A 22,244-nucleotide genomic window follows, 5' to 3' on the forward strand; every position below is an offset into this window, starting at 1 on the left:
AGAATTTGGGGACATTGGGGGGGTCCTTAAAGGGTCTATGGGGACAATAAATGGGGGGGGGGTCCCCAGGGGGGTCCTTGGGGACACTTTGGGGTCCCTGGGGACATTTGAGGGGTCCTGAGGACACTTTGGGGCTCATTTTGGGGACAATTTGGGGGTTTTGGGGACATTTTGGGCACCCAAGGCACATTTTGGGGGGTCTTGGGGACACTTTAAGGGTTTTGGGGTCATTTTGGGGACAATTTGGGGCTTTTGGGGACATTTTAGGGGTCCCAGTGACACTTTAGGGACAATTTTGGGGACAATTTGGGGATTTTAGGGACATTTTGGGGACATTTTTGGGGGATTTTGGGCTGTGACATCACCGGAGGGGGGGGTCCCCACCCCATCCCCCTCCCCAAATTCCCATTCCAGAGAAATTTGAGGGAAAATCTCCCAAAATTTCCCATTTTTTTGGGAATTCTCATCCATTTTTGAGGTGAAAAAATGAAATTTTTGTGTAAAAACCCACCAAAAATCAGGGAATTATTTAATATTCCATCAAAAATTCCTGATTTTTTTGGAATTCTTTAGGAAAAAAAGATAAAAAAACATTTGGAGGGGAGTGGAACTGTTGAATTTTGCTTGAAAATGGAATTTTTTAGGGAAAAATTTGGATTTTTTTCCCCAAAAATCCCATTTTGGAATGGAATAATTCCTTAAAAATTCAATTCGAGCCCCAAATCCTCCCTGGGAGTGAAAGAAAGGGAAAAAAAAATCCAATTTTTTTGGGAAAAATCTTCTTTAAATTGAGATTTTTTTTTTTGGGAAAAAAAGGAAATCCCCAAACTTTGATCTCCACCTTTATTGGAATTTTCCAAACTTCCTAATTTTGATTTTTTTTCCTATTTTTGGGGAGGGTTTTTTCATCCTGAAATTCCTCAGGGGGTGAGAAAATCTGGGAATTTTGGGCTCCGTCGTTTCTTCATCCTGGAAAAGGAAAAAAAAAAAACAACCCTAAAAAAATCCTGAAAAAAAAAGAAAAAAAATTAAATTTTCCCTAAAAATTCCAACCTGGAAAAAAAAAAGTGAATTTTAGAGCTAAAATCCTCACCTTTTCCTGGGATTTTTATGCCTCTTCCAAGTTTTTCTCTTCCTCCTTTTCCGGAGCTTTTTCTGGACTTTTTTCTGAATTTTTCTCCAAATTTTTTTCTGAATTCTCTAAATTTTTTTCTGAATTTTCTTCCGAATTTTCCTCAATTTTTTCCTGAATTTTTTCCTCATTTTCCTCAATTTTTTCCGGATTTTTTCCCTCATTTTCCAGATTTTTTTCCGGATTTTTTTCGGGGTTTTTTCCCTCTTCTCCCTCGGTTTGATTTTGGGTGGAAATTTCATTTTCTGCTGTTTTTTCCGGGGGAATTTCGGGGTTTTGGGGGTTTTCTGGCTCCTCCAGGAACGGCGGCACCAGGAGGGGCCCCGGGGCCTTCAGGAACTCCCCGGATTTGGGGGAATTTGGGGCATTTTCGGGGGGATTTTCGGGGGGTTTGGGGGAATTTTGGGGTTTTTCTTCTTCTTGTCCCGTTGTTGGTGCCGGGGCCGCCTCGGGGGGATCCTCAGAGAAAGGGTCCTCACCCTAAAGAGGGGAAAAAATGAGAAATTTGGGTGAATTTGGGGAAAAATTGGGGAAAATTGGGGGGATTTAGGGAAAAAATGGGGAGATTTGGGGAAAAAAAGGGTGAAATTTGGGGGAAAATGGGGAAAATTTGGGGAAAATGGGGGAAATTTGGGGAAAATGGGGGAAATTTGGGGGGAATTTTGGGGGAAAATTGGGAGAAATTTGGGAAAAATGGGAATTTGGGGGAAAATAGGGGAATTTGGGGGAATTTAGGGAAAAAATGGGGAAAATTTGGGGAAAAATGGAGGATTTTATGGGGAATTTGGGGAAAAATGGAAAAACTGGGGGAACTTTGGGGGAAAATTGGGGGAATTTAGGGGGAATTTGGGGAAAATGGGAAAAATGGGGGGAATTTGGGGGAAAATAGGGGGAATTTGAGGCAAATTTGGGGGGAAATGGGGAAATTTTGGGGAATTTGGGGGAAAATAGGGGAAATTTTGGGGGAAATGGGGAAAATGGGAATTTGGGGGGATTCGGAGGAAATTCGGAACAAATTTGGGGGGAAATTGGAAAAAATGGGGAAATTTGGCGGAAATTTTGGAAAAAAAAGGGGGAAATTTGGGCAAAAATGGGAGATATTTGGGAAAAAATGGGGAAATTTAGGGGATTGGGGGGGAAATGGAGAAATTTTGGGGGAAATTTGGGGAAAAATGGGGGATTTTTGGGAGATTTGGGGAAAATGGGGAAAATTTGGGGGGATTTGGTGGAATTTGGGAGAAATTTGTGGGGAAATTGGGGAAAAATGGGGGAATTTTGGGGAGAGCAATGGGGAAAATTGGGGGAAATTTGGGGAAAAAAAGGGAAAATTCAGAGGAAATTTGGGGGGAAATTGGGGGGCAGAAATGGGGAAAATAGGGGGAAAAATGGGGGAAATTTGGGGACAAATGGGAAAAAATGGGGGAAATTTGAGGGGAAAAATGGGGAAATTTGGGAAAAAATGGGGGAAATTTGGGGGAAATTTTTGGAAAAATGGAATTTGGAGAAAAATGGAGGAATAATGGGAGGATTTAGGGGGATTTGGGGAAATTTAAGGAAAAATGAGAAAATTGGGGGAAAATAGAGGATTTCGGGGAATTTGGGAGAAATTAGGGAAAAAATGGGGGAATTTGGGGAAAATTTGGGGAGATTTGGAAGAAATTTGGGGGGAAAATGGGAAATTTGGGGAAAAATGGGGGAATTTGGGGGGAAAATGGGAATTTGGGGGGATTCGGAGGAAATATGGAACAAATTTGGGGGAAAATTGGGAAAAAATGGGGAAATTTGGCAGAAATTTGGGAAAAAAATGGGGGAAATTTGGGGGAATTTGGGGGAATTAAGGGAAATTTAGGGGAAATTTGGGGAAAAATGGGAAAAATGGGGGAATTTGGAAGAATTTAGGGGGAAATGGGGGGATTTGAGGGAATTTAGGGAAATTTGGGAAAAAATTTGGGGAAAATTTGAGGGAATTGGGGGAGATTTTGGAAAACTTAGGGGGGATTTGGGGAAAAATGGGAGAAATTTGGGGAAAATTTGGGAAAAATGGGGGAATTTTAGGGAAATTTGGGGAGAATTTGGGAGGATTTAGGGAAATTTGAAGTAAATTAGGGCAAATTTGGGAAAAATGAGGGAAATTTGGGGAAATTTAGGGGGGATTTGGGGAAAAACAGAATTTGGGAAAAATGGGGGAGTTTGGGGAAAAATTAGGGAAAAAACATTGAAAATTGGGGGAAATTCATTAAAAATCAGGGAAAATTGGTGGAGAAAAAGCAGGAAAAATCGGGGGAAAAACGGGAATTTGGGAAAAACAGAGAAATTGGGAAAATGGGGAAAAATTGGGGGATAAAACAAGGGAAATTGGGGGGAAAATTGCTGGGAATTGTCGCAAAAATGCTCAAAATTGGCCCAATTGAGGCTGATGCTGAACGAGGATTCCTCGTTCTGGGTTTTGGGGTTTTTTTTTTGGGAATTTTCAAGTTTCTTTGGTAATTTTGGGGGTTTTCTTCAGGAATTTTCACGGGTTTTGGGGCATTTTTGGCTTTTCTTTGGGAATTTAAAAATTTTTTGGAGAATTTTCAGGTTTCTCAAGAAATTTTGGTGTTTTTTTGGGAATTTTGTGGGTTTTCTTTGGAATTTTTAGGTTCCTTTGGGAATTTGGGTTTTTTTGGGAATTTTTGAGGTTTTGGAGGGAACGTTTGTTGTTTTGTTTTGTTTTGTTTTATTTTTATTTTGGGGTGGGGTTTTTTGGAGTTTTCTTTGGGAATTTTGGGAATTTTCAAGGGGTTTGGGGAATTTTCAGGTTTCTTTGGAAATCTTGAAGGTTTTTGGGAATTTGGGGGAATTTTTTGAGGGCTTTCTTTGGGAATTTTCAGGTTTCTTTGAGAATTTTGGAGATTTTTTAGGGAATTTTGGGAATTTTTTGGGAATTTTGGGTGAGTTTTTTTTCCCCCAGGGAGGTTTTTTTCCAGGATTGGCTGCGTGGGAAAAGGAGAGACTCCAGTTTGGGAAAATGGGAAGAACTGGGAATGTGGGGATCCATCCAGCCCAAACTGGGATCCCAAAGTGGGATAACGGGACAGGAACATCCAAACTGGGATAATGGGAACACACCCAGCCCAAACTGGGAACGATCCCATCCCAAACTGGGATCCCAAACTGGGACAACTGGATCATTCCCATTATCCAAACCCAGATAATGGGAGTGATCCAGTTCCAAAGTGGGATCCCAAACTGGGATAACAGGAATCCATCCATCCCAAACTGGGATAACAGGAACATCCAAACTGGGATAACAGGAATGATCCCATCCCAAACTGGGATCCCAAACTGGGATCATGGGAATAACTGGGATAATGGGAACACACCCAGCCCAAACTGGGATAAAATGGGACAGGAATATCTAACTCGGAAAACGGGAATGAGCCAAATCCAAACTGGGATCCCAAACTGGGACAACTGGATCATTCCCATTATCCAAACTGGGATAACAGGAGTGATCCAGTTCCAAACTGGGATCCCAAACTGGGATAATGGGAATAACTGGGATAATGGGAACACACCCAGCCCAAACTGGGATCCCAAACTGGGAGAATGGGAACAATCCAAACCCAAACTGGGATCCCAAAATGGGAGAATGGGAATGACTGGGATAATGGGAATACGCTCATCCCAAACTGGGATCCCAAACTGGGATAACGGGACAGCAACATCCAAACTGGGAAAAACTCTATTTCAAACTGGGAAAATGGGACAGGAACATCTAAACTGGGATAATGGGAATGATCCAAACCCAAACTGGGAATGACCCTGTCTCAAACTGAGATCCCAAACTGGGATAATGGGAACAACCCCATCCCAAACTGGGATCCCAAACTGGGACAACTGGATTATTCCCATTATCCAAACTGGGAATATGGGAATGATCCAATCCCAACCTGGGATAACAGGAACATCCAAACTGGGATCCCAAACTGGGATCAGGAGAACAATCCCATTTCAAATTGGGATAACAGGAATCCATCCATCCCAAACTGGGATAATGGGAATGATCCAACTCCAAACTGGGATCCCAAACTGGGATAATGGGAATAACTGGGATAATGGGAACACACCCAGCCGAAACTGGGATAACAGGAACATCCAAACTGGGATCCCAAACTGGGATCAGGAGAACAATCCCATTTCAAATTGGGATAACAGGAATCCATCCATCCCAAACTGGGATAATGGGAATGATCCAACTCCAAACTGGGATCCCAAACTGGGATAATGGGAATAACTGGGATAATGGGAACACACCCAGCCCAAACTGGGATAACAGGAACATCCAAACTGGGATCCTGCTCCAGGATAATGGGAATGATCCCATCCCAAACTGGGATCCTACACTGGGATAACGGGACAGCAACATCCAAACTGGGAAAAACTCTATTTCAAACTGGGAAAATGGGACAGGAACATCTACTGGGACAATGGGAATGATCCCATCCCAAACTGGGATCCCAAACTGGGATAACTGGATCGTCCCCATTATCCAAACTGGGAATATGGGAGTGATCCAAACCCAAACTGGGATCCCAAACTGGGATAACAGGAATGATTCCATCCCAGACTGGGATAACGGACAAAAACACCTAAACTGGGATAATGGGAATAACTGGGATAATGGGAACGCATCCATTCCAAACTGGGATAACAGCAACATCCAAACTGGGATCCCAAACTGGGATAACGGGAACGATCCCATCCCAAACTGGGATCCCAAAATGGGATAATGGGATATGGCCAAACCCAAACTGGGATAATGGGAATGACTGGGATAATGGGAATATGCTAATCCCAAACTGGGAAAATGGCAACGATCCCATCCCAAACTGGGATCCCAAACTGGGATAACTGGATCATTCCCATTATGCACACTGGGATAATGGGAGTGATCCAATCCCAAACTGGGATCCCAAACTGGGAAAATGGGAATGATCCCATCCCACGCAGCCAATCCCAGGCTCCCCATCCCTCCTTTTCCCAGGATCCAAAATCCTTTTTTTTGGGGATCCAAAGTTGCTTTTTTTGGGATCCCAAATCCCTTTTCCCCGGAGCTGAGCTCTGCCTTCCCGCCATTCCAGGTCCCTCCTCATCCCAGAACTCCGTTTTCCTGGGATCCAAATCCCTTTTTTGGGATCCAAAGTTCCTCTTCTCGGGATCCAAATCCCTTTTCTCCCAGGATCCAACATCCGTCTTCCCGGGATCCAAATCCCTTTTTCCCTGGACTCAACGTCCGTTTCCTCCCGGGATCCAAAGTCCTTTTTTTCCGGGATCCAAATCCCATTTTTCCCTGGACTCCAAGTCCTTTTTCTCCCGAGATCCAAGGTCCCTCTTCCTGGGATCCAAATCCCTTTTTACCTGGGATCCAAGGTCCTTTTTTTGGGATTCAAATCTCTTTTCTTCTTGGTATCTGAGCTCTGTTTTCCCAGGATCCAGTGTCCCTTTTCCCAGGATCCAAAGTCCTTTTTTTCCCAGGATCCAACATCCCTTTTATTGGGATCCAAATCCCTTTTCCCCCTGGACTCAAAGTCCCTTTTTTGGGATCCAGAGTCCCTTTTTTTGGGATCCAAAGTCCCTCCTTTTCCCAGGACTCCAGGTCCGTCTTCCCAAGATCCAAAGTCCTTTTCCTGGGATCCGAAGTCCCTTTTTCCCTGGACTCAACGTCCTGTTTTTCCCCCTGGGATTTTTCCCAGGATTTGAGGTCACTTTTTCAGGGAATCCAACATCCCTCTTGGGATCCAAATCCCGTTTTTCCCTGGACTCAACGTCCTTTTCCTCCTGGGATCCAAAGTCCCTTTTTCCCTGGGATCCAAATCCCATTTTTCCCTGGACTCCAAGTCCTTTTTCTCCCAGGACTCCGGGTCCCTTTTCCCCGGGATCCAAGCTCCTTCTCCTTGGGATCCAAATTCCCATTTTCCCTGGACCTGAGCTCCGTCTTCCCGGGATCCTAAGTCCCTTTTCCCAGGATCCAAAGTCCTTTTTTTGGGATGCAAATCCCATTTTTCCCCTGGACTCCACGTCCATTGTTTCCCCTGCTATCCGAAGTTGCTCTTCTTGGGATCCAGCGTCCCTCCTTTTCCCAGAATCCAAGATCCTTCTTCCTGGGATCCAAAATCCCTCTTCTTGGGATCCAAAATCCTTTTTTTTTTTTTTTTGGGATTCAAATCCCTTTTTCCCCTTGGACTCAAAGTCCTTTTCCCCCCCCAAGATCCAAAGTCCCTCTTCCAGAGATCCAACGTCCCTTTTCCCAGGATCCAAAATCCTTTTTTTTTGGGATTCAAATCCCATTTTCCCCTGGACTCAAAGTCCTTTTCCCCACAATTCAAAGTCCCTCTTCTGGGGATCCAAATCCCTCTTTACCTGTGATCCAAAGTCCTTTTTCTTGGGATCCAAATCTCTTTTCTTCTCAGGCCTCGAGCTCCGTCTTCCCGGGATCTGCCGTCCCTTTTCCTTGGACTCCAAATCCCTTTTTTCCTGGGATGCAAATCCCGATTTTTGGGATCCAAATCCCATTTTCCCCTGGACTCAACGTCCTTTTTTCCCCCGGGATCCAAAGTCCCTTTTCCCAGGATTCAGAGTCTCTTCCTGGGATCCAAATCCCATTTTCCCCTGGCCCTAGGCTCTGTTTTTTTGGGATCTAAATCCCACTTTTTCCCTGGACCCAAAGTCCATCTTCCCAGGATCCAAATCCCTTTTTCCCAAGGATCCAAAGTCCTTTTTTGGGCTCCAAATCCCGTTTTTTTCTAGGGACCTGAGGTCCGTCTTCCCGGGATCCAGCATCCCTTTTTTTGGGATCCAAATCCCATTTTTTTCCCTGGACTCAACGTGCTTTTCCTCCTGGGATCCAAAGTCCTTTCTTTAGGATCCAAATCCCATTTTTTTTTTCCCCTGGACCTGAGGTCCGTCTTCCCAGGACCCAAAGTCCTTTTTTTCTCTGGACTCAAAGGTCCTTTTTTTCCCAGGATCCAAAGTCCCTCTTCTTGGGATCCAAATCCCAGTTTTTTTGGGATGCAAAGTCCCTTTTCCCAGGATTTGGGGTCACTTTTCCAGGGATCCAGAGTCCCTCTTCTTGGGATCCAAATCCCGTTTTTTCCCTGGAGCTGAGCTCCGTCTTCCCAGGACTCCAGGTCACTTTTCCTGGGATCCAAAATCCCTTTTTTCCCCCCAGGATTCAGGGTCTCTTCCTGGGATCCAAAGTCTCTTCTTGGGATCCAAATCCCGTTTTTCCTGGGATCCAAAGTCCCATTTTTTGGGATCCAAATCCCGTTTTTTCCCTGGAGCTGAGCTCCGTCCTCCCAGGACTCCAGGTCACTTTTCCTGGGATGCAAATCCCATTTTTAGGGATCCAAAGTCCCTTTTCCCGGGATCCAAAGTCCGTCTTCTTGGGATCCAAATCCCAATTTTTCCTGGGATCCAAAGTCCCTTTTTTTGGGATCCAAATCCCGTTTTTCCCAGGACTCCAGGTCCGTCTTCCCAAGATCCAAAGTCCATTTTTTCAGGATCCAAATCCCATTTTTCCCAGGACTCAACGTCCTTTTCCTCCTGGGATCCAAAGTCCCTCTTTCCCAGGATTCAGAGTCTCTTCCTGGGATCCAAAATCCCTTTTTTTTGGGATCCCAAATCCCATTTTTCCCCTGGACTCAAAGTCCTTTTTCCCCCGGGATCCAAAATCCCATTTTTCCCGGGATCCAAAGTCCGGCTTCTTGGGATCCAAATCCCAGTTTTTTTCTGGGATCCAAAATCCCTTTTTTTGGGATCTGAACTCCCTCCTTTTCCCAGGATCCAAAGTCCTTTTTTTGGGATCCAAAGTCCCATTTTTTGGGATCCAACTCCCATTTTCTGGGATCTTTTCCTGGGATCCAAATCCCATTTTTCCCTGGACTCAACGTCCTTTTTTCCCCACGATCCAAAGTCCTTTTTTTGGGATCGAAAATCCCTTTTCCCGGGATCCAATTCCCATTTTTTGGGATCCAAATCCCATTTTTCGGGATCCAAAGTCCATTTTTTGGGATCCAATTCCCATTTTTCTCCCTTTTCCCAGGACCCACCAGGCAGAGTCACCGTTTTTCCCATTTTTTTCCCATTTTTTCCCCATTTTTTCCAAGTTTTTCCCGTCCTGGGGAAGGAAATTTGGGGATCTTGGAGCTTCTCCTGCTGGAATTCCCGGGAATCCTCCGGAGCCTCCGACGGTTTTTCTCCTCCTTTGGGGATTCTGCCCCAAAAATCCCCGAAAATCCCCGAAAATCCCGGAATTCCCAACCCAGCCCCGAGCCCAGACACCCCACTGGGGAAAATTTGGGATTTTGGGGGAATTTTTGGGGGATTTTGGGAGGGTTTGGGGGGGAAAAACTCACCTGGATGGGGCTGGAATTCCTAAAAATCTCTGAATTTCCAAAATTCCCAAAAATTCCCCAGTAATTCTCCAAAAAAATTTTGGGATTTGGGGGAATTTTGTGGGATTTTTTGAGAATTTTTGGGGGGAATTTTTTTTGGATTTTGGGGGAATTTTGTGGGATTTTTTGAGAATTTTGGGAGAATTTTTTTTGGATTTTGGGAGAATTTTGGGGGATTTTGGGAGGGTTTGGATTTCTGGGATTGGGATTTGGAGAGAAAACTCACCTGGATGGGGCTGGAATTCCTAAAAATCTCCAAATTCCCAAAATTCCCAAAAAAGTCTTTAAAAATTCCCCAGTTATTCCCCCCAAAAAATTTGGGATTTGGGGGAATTTTGTGGGATTTTTTGAGAATTTTGGGGGAATTTTTTTTGGAATTTGGTGGAATTTTGTGGGATTTTGGGGGAAATTTTTTTTTAAATTATTTTTTGAGAATTTTGGGGGATTTTGGGAGGGGTTGGAATCCTGGGATTGGAATTTGGGGGGAAAAACTCACCTGGATGGGGCTGGAATTCCTAAAAATCTCCAAATTCCCAAAAAAGTATCAAAAAATTCCCAGTAATTCCCAAAAAATTTTGGATTTTTGTGGGATTTTGTGAGAATTTTGTGGGAAATTTTGGGAATTTTGGATGAATTTTTGGGGATTTTATGAGAATTTCATGGGGTTTTGTGTGAAATTTTGTGGGATTTTTTTGGAGATTTTTTTTTTGGATTTTGGGGGAATTTTTGGGGATTTTGTGAGAATTTTTTTGGGAATTTGGTGGGAATTTTTTGGGAATGTTCGGGGAGGGTCCCCGGGGTGCCGGAATTCCCAGATTTTGGTCAATCCCAGCCCCCCAGGGTCACCTGCAGGTCTCTCTCAAAAAAATTCCCAAAATGCACCAAAACCACAGAAAAAACCCCCAAAATTAGGTAAAAACCCCCTAAAATTGGCAAAAAAAACCAGGAAAAGTCGGGATTTTTTTGGATTTTTTGGGGAATTCTTCTCTGGGATTTGACCTTGGAAATGCTGGAATCCCAAAGAGAGGAAAAAAATGGGAAAGAATTCCCAAAATGCACCAAAACCATTGGAAAAAAACCCCCAAATTGGGTAAAAAACTCCCCAAAATTGGGCAAAAACCACCAAAAAAAACCGGGAAAATTTGGGATTTTTTTTGGGAATTTTGGAATTTTTTTGGGAATTCTGCTCTGGGATTTGGGTCTGAGGATTCTGGAAATACTGGAATCCCAAAGAAGGGAAAAAACAGGAAAAAAAACCCCAAAAATTGGGCAAAAACCCACCAAAAAAAGCATAAAAAATTGGGATTTTTTGGGAATTTTTGGGGATTTTGTGAGAATTTTTTGGGAATTTGGTGGGAATTTTTTGGGAATGTCGGGGAGGGTCCCCGGGGTGCCGGAATTCCCGGATTTTGGACACCCCGGGGTCACCTGCAGGTATCTCTCGAGCATCCTGACGATGTGTTTGTTGTTCAGGACACTCTTGGCCACGTGGAGACTCGTCTTCTTGAACTGCTCCGCCGCCACCTGGGGGGAAAAATGGGGGAATAATGGGAATAATGGGGGGAAAATGGGAATAATGGGGGGAAAATGGGAATAATGGGGGGAAAATGGGAATGATGGGGGAAATGGGAATAATGGGGGGAAAAATGGGAATAATGGGGGGAAAAATGGGAATAATGGGGGGAAAATGGGAATAATGGGAATAATGGGAATAATGGGGGGAAAATGGGAATAATGGGAATAATGGGAATAATGGGGGGAAAATGGGAATGATGGGGGAAAATGGGAATGATGGGGGGAACATGGGAATAATGGGGGAAAATAGGGAGAAAAATGGGAATAATGGGGGAAAAACGGGGGAAAAATGGGAATAATGGGGGGAAATGGGAATGATGGGGGGAAAATGGGGAGAAAAATGGGAATGATGGGGGGGAAATGGGGGAAAAATGGGAATAATGGGGGGAAAATGGGGAGAAAAATGGGAATGATGGGGGAAAATGGGAATAATGGGGGGAAAATGGGAATGATGGGGGGAAAATGGGAATAATGGGGGAAAATGGGGATAATGGGGGGAAAATGGGAATGATGGGGGGGAAATGGGAATAATGGGGGAAAATAGGGAGAAAAATGGGAATAATGGGGGGAAAAATGGGAATGATGGGGGGAAAAATGGGAATGATGGGGGGAAAAATGGGAATGATGGGGGGAAAAATGGGAATTCTGGGAGGAAAATGGGGAGAAAAATGGAAAAAATGGGGAGAAAAATGGGAATTCTGGGGGGAAAATGGGGGAAAAATGGGAATTCTGGGGGGGAAATGGGGAGAAAAATGGGAGTTCTGGGGGGAAAATGGGAAAAATGGGGAGAAAAATGGGAATTCTGGGGGGAAAATGGGAATTCTTGGGGAAATGGGAATAATGGGAATAATGGGGAAAATGGGAATAATGGGAAAATGGGAATAGTGGGGAATAATGGGGAGAAAAATGGGAATTCTGGGGGAAATGGGAATAATGGGGGAAAATGGGAACAATGGGAATAATGGGGAACAATGGGAATAATGGGGGAAATGGGAATAATGGGGGAAGAATGGGGAGAAAAATGGGAATTTTGGGGGAAAATGGGAATTCTGGGGGAAATGGGAATGATGGAGGAATCTGGGATATTTTGGGCTATTTTAGGATGATAATTTGAGGTGTTTTGGGATAATTTTGGATGATAAATGTGGGATAACTCTCACCCTGCGGCTGCGGTTGTGTTCGGCCCATCTCAGGATGAATTTGGGAATTTTGTGATGATAATTTGGGATATTTTGGGATGATAATTTGGGATAAATTTGGGATACTTCGGGATAATAATCTGGGATAAATCTGGGATATTTTGGGATGATAATCTGGGATATTTTGGGATATTTTGGGATGATAATCTGGGATAAATTTGGAATATTTTGGGGTAAATTTGGGGATATTTTGGGGTGTTTTGGGACAATAATCTGGGATAAATTTGGGATAATTTTGGATGATGAACGTGGAATTCTCACCCTGCGGCTGCGGTTGTGCTCGGCCGATCTCAGGACCAGTTTGGGATAAATGTGGGATATTTTGGGATGATAAATTGTGATAAATCTGGGATATTTTGGGATAAATTTTGGGATATTTTGGGTCAGTTCTCACCCTGCGGCTGCGGTTGTGCTCGGCCGATCTCAGGATGAATTTGGGATATTTTGGGCTATTTTGTGATGATAATTTGGGATATTTTGGGATAAATTTTGGGATATTTTGGGGCAATTCTCCCCCTGCGGCTGCGGTTGTGCTCGGCAGATCTCAGGATGAATTTGGGAGTTTTGGGATGATAATTTGGGATATTTTGGGGTGTTTTGGGATGATAATTTGGCATTTTTTTGGACGATAATTTGGGATATTTTGGGGTGTTTTGGGATGATAATTTGGGATACTTTGAGAAAATAATTTGGGATATTTTGTGATGATAATTTGGGATAAAATTGGGATAATTTGGGATAAAGTTGGGACATTTTGGGACGATAATTTGGGATATTTTGGGGTGTTTTGGGTCGATGATTTGGGATAAATTTGGGATAAACCTGGGGTGTTTTGGGACAATAATTTGGGACATTTTGGGATGATAATCTGGGATAAATTTCTGATAATTTTTGGTGTAACTCTCACCCTGCGGCTGAGGTTGTGCTTGGCCGATCTCAGGATAAATTTGGGATATTTTGCGATGATAATTTGGGATATTTTGGGATATTTGGGATAACTTTGTGATATTTTGGGATGGTAATCTGGGAAATTTTGGATGATAAATTTGTCATATTTTGGGATGATAATCTGGGATAAATGTGGGACAATTCGAGATAAACGCGGGATATTTTGGGACAATAATCTGGGATAAATTTGGGATATTTTGGAATGGTAATTTGGGATATTTTGGGATAAAGTTGGGACAGTTTGGGACAATAATTTGGGATATTTTGGGGTATTTTGGGATGAGAATTTGGGATATTTTGGGGTGTTTTGGGATGATAATTTGGGATGAATCTGGGATATTTTGGGATGATAATTTGGAATATTTTGGGATAAATTTGGGATAAATTTGGGGTGTTTTGGGGCAATAATTTGGGATAAATTTGTAATATTTTGGGATGATAATCTGGGACAAATTTGGGATATTTTGTGATGCTAATTTGGGATAAATTTGGGATAAAGTTGGGACCTTTTGGGACGATAATCTGGAATATTTTGGGACGATAATTTGGGATATTTTGGGGTGTTTTGGGTCAATGATTTGGGATAAATGGGGGAATTTTGGGACAATAATTTGGGACATTTTGGGATGATAATCTGGGATAAATTTCTGATAATTTTTGGTGTAATTCTCACCCTGTGGCTGCGGTTGTGCTCGGCAGATCTCAGGATGAATTTGGGATATTTTGGGCTATTTTAGGATGATAATTTGGGATATTTTGGGATATTCTGTGATGATAATTTGGGATATTTTGGGGTAACTCTCACCTTGTGGCTGTGGTTGTGCTCAGCCGATCTCAGGACCAGTTTGGGATAAATGTGGGATATTTTGTGATGATAATTTGGGATATTTTGGGATAAATTTTGGGATATTTTGGTGTAACTCTCCCCCTGCGGCTGCAGTTGTGCTCGGCAGATCTCAGGATGAATTTGGGAATTTTGGGGTATTTTGGGACAATAATTTGGGATATTTTGGGGTGTTTTGTGATGATAATTTGGGATATTTGGTGTAACTCTCACCCTGCGGCTGCGGTTGTGCTCGGCCGATCTCAGGATGAATTTGGGAATTTTGTGATGATAATCTGGGATATTTTGGGGTGTTTTGGGATGATATCTTGGGTCAGTTCTCACCCTGCGGCTGCGGTTGTGCTCGGCCGATCTCAGGATAAATTTGGGATATTTTGGGCTATTTTATGATGATAATTTGGGATATTTTGGGATAAATTTTGGGATATTTTGGTGTAACTCTCACCCTGCGGCTGCGGTTGTGCTCGGCAGATCTCAGGATGAATTTGGGATATTTTGGGGTGTTTTGTGATGATAATTTGGGATATTTGGGTCAGTTCTCACCCTGCGGCTGTGGTTGTGCTCGGCCGATCTCAGGTGTCTCTGCAGGAGGTGACTCTGGGCCGGGATCAGCATGTCACAGGCCAGGCAATGCGCGGCCTCGATGCGCTTGAAAAAGTGTTCCTGGCCAATCCCTGGGGAAAATCAAACAAATTCCATCAGGAACGGGCAAACCCAGCCCAAATCCAGCCCAACCCAGCCCAAACCCAGCCCAAACCCACCCAAATCCAGCCCAAAATTCCCTTTTCCAAAGAGAAAATCCATTGGATTTACCCCCCAAATGAGGATTTGCTCCAGGAAATGCTCCTGGTTCATCCCTGGGACACAATTCCCAAAAAATTCCCCCAAATTCAAGAAAAAATCCCCCAAAAATTTCTAAAATTGGGTCAGGAAAGGGCAAACCCAGCCCAAACCCAGCCCAAAATTCCCTTTTCCAAAGAGAAAATCCACTGGATTTACCCCAGAAATGAGGATTTGCTCCTGGCCAATCCCTGGGGAAAATCCCAAACATTCCATCAGGAAAGGGCAAACCCAGCCCAAATCCAGCCCAAATCCAGCCCAAAATTCCCTTTTCCAAAGAGAAAATCCACTGGATTTACCCCCAGAAATGAGGAGGGACCAAAATCCCCTGGAGAAAATGCCCCTGACTGAGCCACAATCCCAAAATTCCCAAAGAATTCCCCAAAAATTCCCCAAAAATTAAAAAAAAAATCCTAAAATTGGGTCAAGAAAGGTCAAATCCAGCCCAAAATTCCCTTTCTCAGGGAAAAAATCCACTGGATTTATCCCCAAAATGAGGATTTGCTCCTGGCTGATCCCTGGGACACAATTCCCAAAAAATTCCCCAAAATTGCCCCAAAATTAAAGAAAAAAAGCCCCAAAAATTCCCAAAATTGGGTCAGGAAAGGTCAAATCCAGCCCAAAATTCCTTTTCCCAGGGAGAAAATCCACTGGATTTATCCCCAAAATGAGGATTTGCTCCTGGCCAATCCCTGGGACACAATTCCCAAAAAATTCCCCAAAATTTCCCCCAAAATTAAAGAAAAAAAAAATCCCAAATAAAGCTGAAAAAATTCCTAAATAAAACCTGAGAAATTCTCAATTTTAAGGCTAAAAAATTCCCAAATTAAACCTGAAAATTTTCCCCAAAAAAAACCCCAGGAAAAAATCCCAAATAAAACCTGAAAAATTCCCAAATTAAACCTGAAAAAAAATCCCAAATAAAACTTGAAAAAAAAATCCCCATTTTAAGGCTAAAAAATTCCCAAATAAAACCTGAAAAATTCCCAATTTTAAACCCAAAAATTCCCAAATAAAACCTGAACAAAACCTGAAAAATTCCAAAATAAAACCTGAAAATTTCCCAGTTTTAAGGATAAAAAAAATTCCACATTAAACCTGAAAAAAATCCCAAATAAAACCAGGAAAAATCCCAAATAAAACCTTAAAAAAATCCCGGAAAAAACCTTAAAAAAATCCCAAATAAAGCTGAAAAAAATCCCAGGAAAATTCCCAAATAAAACCAGGAATAAATCCCCAATAAAAGCTGAAAAAAAATCCTAATTTTAATGCTAAAAAATTCCCAAATAAAACCTGAAAAAAATCCCAAACAAAGCAAGAAAAAAATCCCAAATAAAACTTGAAAAAATTCCTAAATAAAACCATGAAAATTCCCAAATAAAACCTGAAAAATCCCAAATAAAATTAGGAAAATTCCCAAATAACACCTGAAAAAATCCCGAATAAAACCTTAAAAAATCCCGAAAAAAACCTGAAAAAATCCCAAATAAAACCTGAAAAATCCCCAATTTTAAACCCAAAAATTCCCAAATAAAACCTGAAAAAAATCCAAATTTTACACCCAAAAATTTCCAAATAAAACCTGAAAAAATCCCAAATAAAACCTTAAAAAATCCCAAAAAACCCCTTAAAAATTCCCAAAAAATCCCCCAAAAATTCCCAAATAAAACCAGGAAAAAAATCCCAAATAAAATCTGAAAAAACTCTTAATTTTAAGGTTAAAAAAATTCCCAAATAAAACCTGAAAAATCCCCAATTTTAAACCTGAAAAATCCCAAATAAAACCTGAATAAAACCTGAAAAATTCCCCAAATAAAACCTGAAAAAATCCTGAATAAAACCTTAAAAAATCCCGAATAAAACCTGAAAAAATTCCCAAAAAATCCCCAAAAAAATTCCCAAATAAAACCTGAAAAATCCCAAATAAAATCAGGAAAACTCCCAAATAACACCTGAAAAAATCCCGAATAAAACCTGGAAAAAATCCCAAAGAAAACCTTAAAAAATCCTGAAAAATCCCAGAAAAAAAGTCCCAAATAAAACCTGAAAAATCCCCAATTTTAAACCCCCCAAACCCCCCCAGAATTTGTGAATTTTGGGAATTTTCTGACCCTTGAAGGGATCGGGGCGCGCTTTGTTCCCGTCCCTGTCCGGGAGCTCCTGACGGCGCCGCTCGATCTTCCTGTTCCTGTTCACGATGTACTCCTGGAAAAACGGGAAAAGTGGGAATTCTGGGGGAAAATCCGGGAATTCTGGGGCAAAATATGGGAATTCTGCACTAAAATATTGGAATTCAGGACCAAAATCTGGGAAAATCCAGGAAAATTTGGGATTTTTGGGCTGAAAAATATTGAAAATCTGGGAATTCTGGACCCAAATCCTGGGAATTCTGGATCAAAAAACACCAGGAAAATCTGGGAATTCTGAGCCAAAATCTGGGAATTCTGAGCCAAAATCTGGGAATTCTGCACTAAAATCTGGGAATTTTGAGCCAAAATCTGGGAATTCTGGACCAAAATATTGGAATTCTGCCCCAAAATATGGAAATTCCGGGGAAATCTGGGAATTCTGGACCAAAATCTGGGAATTCTGCCCCAAAATCCGGGAATTCTACCCCAAAAATCTGGGAATTCCGGGGAAATCTGGGAATTTCAGCCCAAAATCCGGGAATTCTGGCCAAAAAACATTGGGAAAATCTGGAAATTCTGGACTGAAAAAAGTGAGAAAATCTGGGAATTCTGGAGCAAAATCTGGGAATTCTGGAGCAAAATTCGGGAATTCTGCCCTAAAAATCTGGGAATTCTGGGCTGAAAACAGTGAGAAAATCTGGGGAAATTTGGGAATTCTGGGCTGAAAAACAGTGAAAATCTGGGAATTCTGGACCAAAATCTGGGAATTCTGGGGCAAAATCTGGGAATTCTGCACCAAATCTGGGAATTGTGAACCAAAATCTGGGAATTCTGGCCAAAAATCCCAGGAAAATCTGGGAAATCTGGACCAAATCTGGGAATTCTGGGGAAATCTGGGAATTCTGGAAAAATCCCGAGAATTCTGGGCTGAAAAATACTGAAAATCTGGGAAAATCCAGGAAAATCTGGGAATTCTGGATCAAAATCCTGGGAATTCCAGCCCCAAATCCTGGGAATTCTGGATCAAAAAACACTAGGAAAATCTGGGAATTCTGGAGCAAAATCTGGAAATTCTGGACTGAAAAAAGTGAGAAAATCTGGGAATTCTGGAGCAAAATCTGGGAATTCTGGAGCAAAATTCGGGAATTCTGCCCTAAAAATCTGGAAATTCTGGGGAAATCTGGGAATTCTGCACCAAAATATGGGAATTCAGGACCAAAATCTGGGAATTCTGGGGAAATCTGGGAATTCTGGAGCAAAATCCTGGGGATTTCAACCTAAAATTCAACGTAAATTTCAACCTAAACCCACTCCAGAAATCCTGAAAAAAACCCACAAAAATTCATGAAAAAAACCAAAAAAAACTCTTTTAAATTGCAAAAAATACCCTCAAAAACTCCCAAAAATCCAACTTGGAAAAATCCCAAAGAAATTTGCAACAACAATTGGGAAAAATTGCCAAAAAAATCCAAAAAAAAAGTGGAAAAATCTCAATTTTTCACCAAAAAAATCCCAAAAAAACCCCAAAAAAATCACCGAAAAAATCCTAAAAACTCCCAATTTTTTTCCCAATCCCCAAATTTCTTAAAATTTCAGGATTTTGTCCCAAACCTGGAGGAACTGGACGGTTTTTTGGGCACTTTGGTGCCGATGTGGCGCAGGGTGTCCCGGTGGGACTGAAAATATCCAAAAAAATCCTAAAAAATTCCTAAAAAAACCCTAAAAAATTCCCAAAAAAATCCTAAAAAAATCTCTAAAAAATCCTATAAATATCCTAATAAATTCCTAAAAATCCAACATGGAAAAATCCCCAAAAAATCTGAACAACAAAGAGAAAAAAATCCAGAAAAATCCCCAAAAAATCCCGAAAAATTAGATTTTTTTTGCCTAAAAACGCCTTAAAAAAAGCAAAAAAAATTCCGAAAAAATTCCCAAAAATCCCCAAATTCTCCCCAAAACTGGAAATTCCCTAAAATTTCAGGACTTTTGTCCCAAACCTGGAGGAACTGGACGGTTTTTTGGGCACTTTGGTGCCGATGTGGCGCAGGGTGTCGCGGTGGGATCGAAAACATCCAAAAAAATCCTAAAAAAACCCCTAAAAAATTCCCAAAAAAATCCTAAAAATATCCTAAGAAATCCCTAAAAATCCAATATGGAAAAATCCCAAAGAAATTCTAAAAAATAAAGAGAAAAAAATCCTGAAAAATCCCCAAAAAATCCCCCAAAAATCCCGAAAAATTCGATTTTTTTGCTTAAAAACGCCTTAAAAAAAGCAAAAAAAATTCTGAAAAAATTCCAAAAAATCCCCAAATTCTCCCCAAACCTCCAAATTTATCAAAATGTCCCAATTTTTGTCCCAAACCTGGAGGAACTGGACGGTTTTGTCGGGCAGTTTGGTGCCAATGTAGCGCAGGGTGTCCCAGTGGGATCGAAAACATCCAAAAAAATCCTAAAAAATTCCTAAAAAAATCCTAAAAAATTCCTAAAAAATCCTAAAAAATTCCTAAAAATCCAACGTGAAAAAATCCCCCAAAAATCTGAAAAATAAAGAGAAAAAAATCCTGAAAAATCCCAAAAAAATCCTGAAAAATTCGAATTTTTTGCCTAAAAACGCCTTAAAAAAAGCAAAAAAAATTCCGAAAAAATTCCCAAAAATCCCCAAATTCTCCCCAAAACTGGAAATTCTCTAAAATTTCAGGATTTTTGTCCCAACCTGGAGGAACTGGACGGTTTTTTGGGCACTTTGGTGCCGATGTGGCGCAGGGTGTCCCGGTGGGACTGAAAATATCCAAAAAAATCCTAAAAAATTCCTAAAAAAATCCTAAAAAACCCTGAAAAATTCCCAAAAAATCCTAAAAAATCCTAATAAATTCCTAAAAATCCAACGAGGAAAAACCCCAAAGAAATCCTGAAAAAATGGGGAAAAAGTCCCAAAAAATCCTCGAAAAATCCCGAAAAATTCACATTTTTTCCCTAAAAACACCTTAAAAAATGCAAAAAAAATTCCGAAAAAAATCGAAAAAAATTCCAATAAATCCCCAAATTCTCCCCAAACCTGGAAATCCCCTAAAATTTCAAGATTTTGTCCCAAACCTGGAGGAACTGGACGGTTTTGTCGGGCAGTTTGGTGCCGATGTGGCGCAGGGTGTCTCGGTGGGATTGAAAACATCCAAAAAAATCCTAAAAAATTCCTAAAAAAATCCTAAAAAATTCCTAAAAAGTCCTAAAAAATTCCTAAAAATCCAACGTGAAAAAATCCCCCAAAAATCTGAAAAATAAAGAGAAAAAAATCCTGAAAAATCCCAAAAAAATCCTGAAAAATTCGAATTTTTTGCCTAAAAACGCCTTAAAAAAATGCAAAAAAATTCCGAAAAAAATCGAAAAAATTTCCAAAAACTCCCAATTCCTTCCTTAACCTGGAAATTCAAAAAAAAAATCCTAATTTTTGTCCCAACCTGGAGGAACTGGACGGTTTTGTCGGGCAGTTTGGTGCCGATGTAGCGCAGGGTGTCCCGGTGGAATTTGCTCTCCAGGTGCCTCTGGATTTCCTCCTCCTCCAGACTCCGGAATTTACACACTGAACAGGCAAACTGGATCCTGGGAATTCCCAAAAAAAAAAGGGGAAATTTAAAAAAATTCCCAAAAAATTCCATCAAATTCTGAGCCCAAACAGGCAAAAAACGCTCAAAAATTCCCTGAAATTCCTCAAAATTTCCCAGAAATTTCCCAAAACTCCCTGAAATTCACAGAAATTTCCCCCATTTCCCAGAAATTCTACAAAGTTTTCAAAAATTCCCCAAAATTCCCTAAAATTTCCCAGAAATTTCTCCAAAATTCCCAAAAATTCCCCCCAAATTCCCCAAAATTCCAAAAAAATTCCCCCAAAATTTTAAAAACTCCCCCAAAATTCCCAGAAAACCTCAAAAAAAAACCCCCAAAATCTCCCCAATCCCAAGAAACTCCCTCAAATTCCCAAAATTCTTCCCCAAAGTTGCCCAAAAACTCCCCAAAAATTGCCAGAAATTCCCCAAAGTTCCCAAAATTCTCGGAAACTTCCAGGAATTCTCCCAAAAATTCCCAGAAATTCCCCAAAACGTCCCCAAAGTTCCCAAAATTACCCAGAAATTCCCTTAGAATTCCCAAAATTCCAGGAAATTCCCCCAAAATTCTCCTTGAATTCCCCAAAACTCCCCCAAACTTCCCCAAAAAATTCCCCCAAATCAGAAAAAATCCCAGAAATTCCCAAAAATTCCCCCCAAATTCCCCAAAACTCCCCCAAAATTCCCCAAATTTCCCAGAAATTCCCTCAAAATTCCCAAAATTCCCCCAAATTTGAAAAATTCCCAGAAATTGCCCCAAAATTGCCCCCAAAACTCAAAAAATTCCCAGAATTTCCAAAAAATTCCCCAAATATTCCCCAAATTCCCCCAAAATTCCCAGAAATTCCCCCAAAATTTCCAAAGTTTCCCCAAAATTTCAAGAAATTCCCAAAAATTCCCCAGAAATTCCCCAAAATTTGCAAAATTTCTCCCAAAAATTCTTCCAAACTCCCAAAAAATTCCCCAAAATTCCCCGAAAATTCCTCCAAAAGCCCCAGAAATTCTCCCAAAATTCCCCAAATTTTCCCCCAAATTCCCCACACTCCCAAAAATGCCCCAAAATTCCCAAATTCCCTCAAAATTCCCAGAAATTCCCCAAAAATTCCTCAAAATTCCCAAAACTCCTTCAAACTCCCCTTAAAATTTCCCCCAAAATTCTAAAAATTTCCCACAAATTCCCTCAAAATTCTCAGAAATTCCCGAACTCCCCCCAAAATTCCCTCAAATTCCCAGAAATTTCTCCAAATTTCCCAAAAATTCTCCCGAATGCCCAAAAAATTCCCCAAAATTCCCCCAAAACTCCCCCCCAAATTCCCCCAATTCCCCAAAATTCCCTCAAAATTCCCAGAAATTCCCCAAAAATTCCTCAAAATTCCCCCAAATTTGAAAAATTCCCAAAAATTCCTCCAAAATTTCCCCCAAATTCCCAGAAATTCCTAAACTCCCCCCAAATTCCCCCAAACTCCTCCCAAAATTCCAAATTTGAAAAATTCCCAGAAATTGCCCCAAAATTTCCCTCAAAACTCAAAAAAATTCCCAGGAT

General features: G+C 41.2%; 2 protein-coding genes across 2 annotated transcripts in view; one reads left to right on the forward strand and one right to left on the reverse strand.

Annotated features, from left to right (window-relative positions):
* Positions 1–829: 829 nt before the first annotated feature.
* Positions 830–22,244, reverse strand: part of AKAP8 (A-kinase anchoring protein 8) — a 37,556-nt gene continuing 16,141 nt past the window's right edge. Inside the window, exons 9-14 of the mRNA XM_083881955.1 lie at positions 20,558–20,699; positions 17,085–17,178; positions 14,677–14,807; positions 10,996–11,091; positions 1,094–1,612; positions 830–969 (exon numbers count right to left, since the gene is read on the reverse strand). Of these exons, the coding sequence (XP_083738081.1) occupies positions 1,109–1,612; positions 10,996–11,091; positions 14,677–14,807; positions 17,085–17,178; positions 20,558–20,699 (967 nt within the window). The 3' untranslated portion in view covers positions 830–969; positions 1,094–1,108. The remainder of the gene's footprint in view (positions 970–1,093; positions 1,613–10,995; positions 11,092–14,676; positions 14,808–17,084; positions 17,179–20,557; positions 20,700–22,244) is intronic.
* On the forward strand, positions 5,960–8,778 carry LOC310921685 (uncharacterized protein; the record flags this gene model as incomplete). Its single annotated transcript, XM_083881887.1, has 3 exons — positions 5,960–5,984; positions 6,234–6,429; positions 6,500–8,778. 3 exons carry the CDS (start codon positions 5,960–5,962, stop codon positions 7,791–7,793), a joined length of 1,515 nt encoding a protein of 504 aa, XP_083738013.1. The 3' UTR covers positions 7,794–8,778.

The sequence above is a fragment of the Zosterops lateralis genome (assembly GCF_965231275.1).
Source record: "Zosterops lateralis genome assembly, chromosome: 36".
NCBI lineage: Eukaryota > Metazoa > Chordata > Aves > Passeriformes > Zosteropidae > Zosterops > Zosterops lateralis.